The sequence below is a fragment of the Jaculus jaculus genome, chromosome X, assembly GCF_020740685.1.
Source record: "Jaculus jaculus isolate mJacJac1 chromosome X, mJacJac1.mat.Y.cur, whole genome shotgun sequence".
Classification (NCBI taxonomy): Eukaryota; Metazoa; Chordata; class Mammalia; order Rodentia; family Dipodidae; genus Jaculus; species Jaculus jaculus.
Genome location: NC_059125.1, coordinates 149,123,085 through 149,131,621, shown reverse-complemented (window position 1 = coordinate 149,131,621; position 8,537 = coordinate 149,123,085). Strand labels below are relative to the sequence as shown.

Here is an 8,537-nt window from a genome sequence, read left to right as displayed (position 1 = left end):
ACTGAAAGTTAAAACCTGCTTTCTCATCTCTATCACACCTTCCCAGGCTTAGGGTCCATTGTGGAAAAGGTGGCAGGAAGAATGTAAGAGCCAAGAAAAGGTAGGACTCCTTACAAGGCACTCTTTCACACACAAAATGCCCCGGTTTTTATGGCCTCACAGTGCTGGGCACTACCTACAAAGAGACCAGTACAATAGGAGGAAAAGATGATATCAAAATAAAAGAGACTGAAAGCTGGCGTGGGGTGCATCCCTTTAATCCCAGCACTAATTTTTTAGTTTTATAAATATTACCACAATTGAAAAGTATATATGCTTAGTGAAAATGAAGGAAGAGGAGGAGGGGAGATTATTCCAGAGCTAAGGAAGAAAAAGAATGAGGAATGGCTGGTAGTAGGCATGATGGTCTCATAGCTTTAAAAATCAAGCCGGGCGTGGTGGTGCACACCTTTAATCCCAGCACTGGGGTAATCAGAGGTAAGAGGATCACCATAAGTTCAAGGCTACCCTGAGACTACATAAGTGAATTTCAGGTCAGCCTGGGCTAGAGCGAGACTCTACCCTGAAAAACCAAAATAAATAAATAAATTAAAATAGAGACTGATTGAGAGGGGGAGGGGTTATGATGGGAGAGTGGAGTTGTAAAGGGGAAAAGTGAGGGAGTGGGGAATAAATTATAGTTTATTGTCTATAACTATGGAAGCTGTCAATAATAAAAACAGAAACTGCTTTCTCAGAAACCACCACCAAACCAACACATACTTCCTAGCCTCAAGCATACCTACTTAATGCTGAGCAATATTACCCCTCAGACACATGATTCACCCCTTCATTACTGCCTTTAACTGAAAAGTCACTACCCTCAGCCCAAGACAGACAAAAATGTTCTATCACTAAATAAACCATGCCTTCCAGTTTACATCTCTCAGGCTGAGCCGCGTGACCTCCCAAGGTGGGTAGACTCTTCACGGTCCACAATGCAGCTAGCTAAAGGGATTCCATCCGCCCACTCAGGTGACCCAAGGTGCTACCTCCAAACTTAGCTGGGGTTGGGTTTTTTGACTTAAGGACCAAAAAATAGACAATGTCCCCTACCCCACCACCCCCTACCTATATACATACCCAGGGGTCCAGGAGGCAGAATCAGAGGTGTAAGGCCTATCCTGAGCACCAAGTAATTCCACATCTCATTGCATGTACTGGGGGACGAGGGTGAAAGGTTGGATGCTGTGTCACGTGGCACTCTAGAGGTTTCTGTTCTCTAGCAACTATTTGGCCAACCCCACATTGCAGCCACTCCCTTCCTAAGCACTGGCCTTTGCGCACGTGTGCAGGTGGCTAACCCTCACCTCCGTCATTCCACTTACACTTCATAATGCCAGACACAAAGAAGACCAGGCAGTAGTTTCAAGCAGCCCCTTCTTCAGTTCAGTCTTAAGCTGTAAAAGGAAAGTTAGCTCATTTGTAGAGGATCGTCTCCAAACACAGGGCTGGAAGGCCATTTCACCGAAGATTGTGGTAAATGTAGGCTTCAGCATACAGAACAGTTTTAAAAATGTAATACTGTTTATTTAACTTCAAAAACATCTCAGCATTCTAAACATACAAAAAATAACACAATGTTGCAAATTGTGTTGAAGTACAGAGGGCCCTTGAACTTTCAATGATGCAGTAGTTCTTTTGCTTTGCTGACAAAGACGAGTTCTAGTTTAGAAACGAAGTTTGAAAATCTACTGCACTGAACTAAAGGAATAACTGCAAACACTTCTTCTCATGCCAGCTGACCCCACCCCCCTTTTCCACAACTAAGAATGTCAGCAGAATGCTATGTCACTATATACAAAACAAGACAACCTGAAGCTAAATGGATGCTCACTGCAGTATCAACAGGTCCAGCCTCACAGTGCACGCCCTGAGCTACAAGCCCCCCAAGAAGGCATCTCCCCCCCCATTCTCCACGCCACACAAGGAGCATCAAGAGTTTGTCTCTGTTGTTTTGTTCTCTTTACAAACTATAGATATGTACAGTTGACAACTCAGGATTTCTAGCCAATAACCATAGAGCTAACACCACCTTACAAGTTGAAAACAAAATGCCAGAAACATCTCCAAATGCCTTGCCACACCAACAGCAAAGTGCACAAAGTGAGGAGAACACGAGAGTGCCTTTTCATCTTAAAAATGCTTGGAAGTATGTACAACTTTGATACAGTTTCAGGGTGCTCCGAACACCCATGGCCACTTCATGTAAACCACTGACACTTTGAGACTACAGTATGATCGTGATCAAGTTTTGTGATTAAACCGAATGAGGGCAATAGACACGGCTCCCAGGAGAGATGTGTCAGTCACGGCGCTCCCTACACTAAGGTATTCACAAAGGGACAGATAAGCAGTTTATTCATCCTCCTCCTCCTCCTCCTCCTCTTCCTCCTCCTCCTCTTCATCTTCCTCTTCCACCTTTTTCCGGGCAACTTTGGCAGGACCCTTGGCGCCATCAAACTTCCCTTTGGACTTATAGTCTGCAACATCCTAGAAGGAACAGGGACATAGTGCAAGTGAGTTAACAGGTGTCCCTGCAGCACGCTCAGTCCTCACCTCACAGAATCCGGAACTGCAGGACATTTTAAGTGTTTCCACATACAAATCCTTCTCACTTGTTCAAATGCTCCCATAAATGGGTATTTAAATGGCCTGAGATCACGTTAACAATCTTATCACAGTTTGGGGCTGGGGCACAGTTCAGCTGTAAAGTGCTTCTTAGCAAAAGGTACTGGGTTCAATACCCAATGGGACAGTGGAGGGAACAAAGCCAAACCACGCGAGGCAGGAAGCCCGTTTCTGCTATAGCTCACCTTCTCGTACTTCTCCTTCAGCTTGGCCGCCTTGCTGACATACGGCTGCTTCTCGCTGTCACTCAAGTTATTCCACATCTCTCCCAGCTTCTTGGCCACATCTCCAATAGAGATGCCAGGATTTGTGGACTTGATCTTGGGACGGAATTCCGAACAGAATAAGAAAAATCCAGACCTCGGGGCAGAGAATTATATAAATTAAGACAAGAATCCACAAATCCTAACTTCAGACTTAAAGCTCCTAAGTCCACACACTTATTTTAACCCTCTAATGTCAGCCTCCAAATGCTGTGGTTACAGGTATGCCGGGCCATGCCTGGCTTTGAAGCCATACAGTAGGCTTCCTCCCCCTCATCAACACCAAGTTTCAGAATGCTTTACTGTGCTCCTAACGGGATGCCTTAGGTATTTCAATTATTGAGTAAGGAGTAAAATGGATCCAAGGACCATGGCATGCCCAGAACTAGGGTGTCTCTTTCTCAGGGAAAAAGCCTACAGGTTAACCTGCTCAGACATCTTGGTCCCAATGCAGACAACTCACTGTAATAAAAGTTGAGTACTGAACATGTTCAATCTCACATTTTACAGCACTAGCTTTTAAAAATCTTTCAGTAAATGGAAAGTTCTTAATGTTATTTCAAATCCTACAGTCACTTACGGTGGTCTTTTGGGGGCGTTGGGGTCCTTTTTCTTCTTGCCTCCTTTAGCTGGTCCATAATCTTTCATTTCTCGATCATAGCGCACTTTATCCGCCTTCGCCATTTCATCAAACTTGGACTTTTCCTTGCTGGACATTGTCTGAAAAGAACTTATCTGTTAAAAATCCTCCACACAGTGAGTCCATACTTGCCCACTTGTTTTGTAACAACTTGTTAACTTGACCACTATAGAACCACTTGTAAAAAGGTAAAAGGCTCGGGCTGTGATGCCTAAGGATCCTGGTTCAAGGATCAAGTCCCCAGGACCCATGTATGTAAGCTAGATGCACAAGGGGACTCACAGGTCTGGGGAGTTCATATGCAGTGGCTGGAGGCCCTGGTGCGCCCATTCTCTCTATCGCTCTCAAATTAAAAAAAAAGTAAAGGCTCTAAACCCTTGAGGAAAGTTGGGGAAACAAGAGCACACAGTCCATAGAAGAGCAGAGCGAAACCAAGCAGCCACCTGGTGACCCTCCAAGCACCCCCAGCGTATACCTTCCACCTCTCAGAGCACTTCTTGGAAAACTCTGCAAAATTGACAGGGACCTCTGGGTTTTTCTTCTTATGTTCTTCTCTGCAAGTCTGCACAAAGAAGGCATAGGCAGACATCTTGCCCTTTGGCTTCTTGGGGTCACCTTTAGCCATCCTGACTGTGGATCACCGGACAGAAGAAAGACAAAGAAAATAAAACACAATGAGAAATGGATGAGAAGTACAAAGACTTACAAAGAAAACAAAGCCAAATGAAGCTTTCTGGTAGGAGCCCTTCCCCCCCCCCCCCCAGTGCCTGGCAGAGTAGCAGAAGTCAGCTTCGCTGTCGCTTGTCATTTAACTTTTGACCAGCATGAAGCGCGCTGGTTTGAGTTACTTCTCCAGCACCATCAAGTTCTCCAGACAGGGACAGTCTAAGTGGGGTGCTGAGCATCCACACCAAGCTGCAACCACAAATTGGTGAGAACAAACAGGAGGACACATCTGCAGAAGGTAGGTGACAGAAGATGGATTGAATACCAACTACTAAAAAGGTTATCCCGTTTAATCCTGTTTCAAAAAACAGCGTTTGCTACCACAACTACACGAAATCAAGGCAGGAAAAAAAAAAAAGCTAAATAGGAACAGATGTGAAATGTCACTACTGCTGATGTGTTTTGGCTCAAAATTATGCTTTGACAACCCGGGTGATCTGGAAGGATAGCAGGTATCCCGCATCCTATTAGTGGAAATCCGCCACTTGGTCACGATGTAAAGGGGGAGGGGATTACCAAAAGGACTACAGTTGCCCATGTGCAAGGCACAAATGCAGGTCCAGCCAGGAATACTTTCTCCAAAGTTTCCAAATAAAAACGCAGCTGCGGCGTGTCATCGTCCCTGTCCCACTCCCCCCTCCCAGCTTCCCGCCATCTTTTCCTTTTCCCACACCCAAGGTCATCATGTAAAACTAACGCGCTCCCCTAGGCAGAGAACGCGCGGGGCTGCATTCGAGCCGGACAGCGGCAGTCCGGGCGGGGCGGGACCCGGGGCACCGGGGAGCCCTGGCCAGCAGTGGGCAGCCTGACTCGGGTCGCGTAGCGTGTCCCCAGGACACTCATAATTCACCTTCCATTTTGTCAAAACCCTCGGGATGAAAGAAAGTGCCCATGAAATCCGCCGCTGCCACCCCCAGGGAGCGCGCGGGGCCGGGGGCGGGGACGCCGGCGCCGCGCGAGGGGTGTGGGGCCCGGCCGGCGGCGGCGGCGGTCGTGGCCGCCGCACCTCCCGAGCCCCGCTCGCTAAAATGGCTGATCCGCGCGCGGCCGGCGAAGGCGGCGGCGACGACGGCGGCGAACAAAGCGGCCCGGGCCCCGCCACCGCGGCCCGCTCGCCGGCCCCCGCCGCGCCCCGCCCCGCCCCGGCCGCCCGGGGGCGTCGGGGACCGCGGGCCGGAGCTCCCCGCCCCCCGACGCGGGGCGCACTCCTCGGGATAACAAAGGCGCCCGTGCAGCCATGACGCTCCGCCGCGCCGGGGCCCGCGGCGGCGCCCCCGGCCCTCCACGCCGCCCGCCCCAGCCCCAGCCCCGCGCAACCTCCCGCCGCCCGGCTCCCGACCTCGCCTGAGCCCCGCGCCGCGCCAGCCCCGACAGAGCCTTAGCGGCGGGGGCGGCGGCGGTGCGCGGCGGACAGTGGCTCCCTCTCGGGCCGCCGGCCGCTCCGCGACGGCCATATTAATGCAGAGCCGCCGGCGCAGCCCGCGGGCCCGCACGACGCCCGGCCGAGCCCGGCAGCGAAGTTTTCCCTGCGCCGCAGTCCCCGGCAGGCAGCGGCCGCACGCCCACTCCCTGCGGAGCGCGTCCCGCGGCCGGATACCACCCGGCTCGCTGGCTCCGCAGCCGCCTTCCGCCCGCAGCTCGGGACGCGCGCCGCCGGAGCCCGCAACCCGCAGCCGCCCCTCCGGCTCGCTGCGGCGCCGCAGCTGCGGAACATCTGGCCTGGGGCTTTCGCCAAGCGGGTTTCGGCGGAGCGGGCCGAGAGCTGGAAAAGGGGAGCTTGAGCGAAGGCATGGGAAAAGTTGAAACACCTGAGAATCCTTTTTCCTTCCCGGCCACCTAGCAGGACGGAAGGCGAAGGGGCGGGAAGGGCGCGGAAGGAGAGGCGGGAGGAGGCGGCGGCGGCAGGCGCGCTCGCGAAGGCAGGAAAGTTGTGCGGGCGCCGCTAGCGCGGCTGCTGCTGCTGCTCTGCTGCAGGAGCGGCGGCGGCGGCGGCAGGCGCGGGCGGTGCGAAACGTACCTGTATTGTTCGCTCGTCTGGGCAGCGCAGGGCACGACGCGCGGCTCAGCACTCCCCAGCCTCGCGCTAGCTGACTCCACGAGAGCCGCCTGATTGGCCAGTGGGCTCCTCCGTTTAAAACAACCTCCTCGCCCGGCCATTGGCTGGACGCCTCATGAATATTAAGTAGGCTCCCGCGCCCATTGGGCGCGGCCTCTGGGATCATTCATTCAAACAGAGCTACCCGCGGGCGCCGGCTGCGGAAGCCAAACTGAGAATAATAATAGTCTCCTGACCGCTTCCCGCACCGCCCTCCCGGAGCCGAGCTGCCATCTCAAAGGACTTAGGTGGCCCGGCAAGTCCCGGAGGCCTCGGCCTCTGACGGGCGAGGTCGAGCCCTGCTGTCTGCCCTCTGCTCCCGCCGCGCCGCACTTTAGCTGCCCCCGCCCTGGCCCCTGCCCCGGGCAACCTCGCGGGGGCCGACAGTCCACCTCCACCCACTACTGTCGCACGACCCGGCTGCGGATCCACACTTGGGACCCAACCGAGAGCCCGCTGCATCCTCGTGGATCGCGCGTGTTCCCACACCTCTCCAGAACAGGCTGGACTCGGCTCCTTCCAGTAGCTGGCAGGACGTCGGCTTGTGCTCCTGCCTTATGGAAACGGGGTCGGGCTAGCTAGAAGGGGAACTTGGACTCTGGCCAGAGCAGGAAAAATTGTGAGAAAAGAGAGTTTTGTGTGCGGGGGAGTGAGGGTAACTCAGGTCAGGCCGGTGTCGCTTCTCGTCTCCTCCCCTGGCGCACCTCCTGCTGAAGAATGTGTGATTGGGATGAAAGAATGAACTGCATTGATCGGTGTTGCCACTGGCTGGTGGTTTGGCCTTGAGCAACTAACTCCCTTCTTTGGGAGAATCAGACAAAGGTTTTCAGAGTGTGGGGGAACAGTGTCACATCTCTAAGGGATGTTGAGAAATTGGTGCGAACTTTGGTTACCCGGCAGGTGTTGCTGGAATTTACTGAGAAGGCACTGGCCTCAATGTAAATGCTGCACACTGGACAAGACTGACATAGGAGGCAAACGTGTCCAACCAATCCAATAGGGTTATCAGTCCCATTGGAGCAGTATCCGAAAGAACTCCAGAGGCAGCTCAGCAGTGTGAAACTCTGGTTTGAAGCCCCAAACCGCCAACCCCCCCCCACCCCAGAATATTCGTTTCAAAAAATATCTAAAGGCCCTAGCCTCTTTGACGTACCACAGACTTCTTGGAAAAGATGGGAGGAAAAGGAAGGGTGCGAACAAGAACATTTTAAAAGTTGAAATTTGGAGAAAACAATGCTTTGGGGGGCACCACCCCACCCACACAGTACAGTCTCTTACCTTTCAGAGATCTCATGACCAGGCAGGCCTTTTCTCCATGAAGACAGGCACAGCTCCAACAGAATTCGGAAACCCACCTCCCCTCGCCCCCAGTCTGCCCCCTCTGCCTAGCCCAGAAGAGAACAGACGGTTTCCATGTGGGCTGATCTCTGCCTGAGCACCTTCGCCTCTCAAGGTTGCCAAGGGATCTGTTAGCCAGAGTCAACCTGGATATTTACGATGGAGAGGATCGCCCTCGGGGCCACCCGTTGCCCAGGATCATAGCAACACCACTTAGTACGCCCTCCCAGAGGCAACAGCTTGGAGGCCAGACCAAAGATATGATAGCATCTCCACCCAGTCTCCCCCATGGCTGCTTCCCCACCCCACCACCCCCTCCAGAGCCCACCTTCCCCATCCCACTGGCTTCTCATTTCTGTGCACATACTCTGAAAGAGGAAGGGCCTGTTCTTGTCGTTCAAAGAAACGATTTCCCTCTCTCTGCTCTGGAGAAAACTCCTTCCTCCTCCTCCTACGGAGCTATAGCCCGTGCCTTACTGCTTCAACCTGAGGTTGTCCTCAGCAGAACTTCTTGGACCTTGATTATGACATCACTCAGCATGTCAGGAAGGTGAGCATGGTAACACCCACCCACAATTCCAGCACTTGGAATACTGAGGCAGGGCTATTGCTGATTTTGAGGCCAACCTGGGATACACAGCTACAACTTATCTCAAAACACCAAGAAACACCATCCAAAAAAGTGGCATATCTGAAGGTGGTTGTCATGATTCCCGACTCCACCATCCACCGCACACTAATCATGCCAAGTGTCCGTGTTATTTTCAGATGACTTCAACCTTTCCCCAGAGACCTCCGTGTAGAG

General features: G+C 52.7%; 1 protein-coding gene across 2 annotated transcripts; it reads right to left on the bottom strand.

Moving 5' to 3' along the window:
- Positions 1–1,547: 1,547 nt before the first annotated feature.
- Positions 1,548–6,393, bottom strand: Hmgb3 (high mobility group box 3). 2 transcript variants are annotated; one of them, XM_004668920.3, is made up of 5 exons: positions 6,317–6,393; positions 4,049–4,203; positions 3,514–3,653; positions 2,856–3,030; positions 1,548–2,532 (listed from the first exon to the last, which is right to left on the bottom strand). In XM_004668920.3, exons 2-5 carry the CDS (start codon positions 4,196–4,198, stop codon positions 2,398–2,400), a joined length of 600 nt encoding a protein of 199 aa, XP_004668977.1. In that variant the 5' UTR covers positions 4,199–4,203; positions 6,317–6,393; the 3' UTR covers positions 1,548–2,397. The 2 variants fall into 2 exon arrangements, with proteins under 2 accessions (XP_004668977.1, XP_044996363.1); XM_045140428.1 differs by lacking the exon at positions 6,317–6,393 and adding an exon at positions 6,108–6,247.
- Between the last annotated feature and the right edge of the window lie 2,144 nt (positions 6,394–8,537).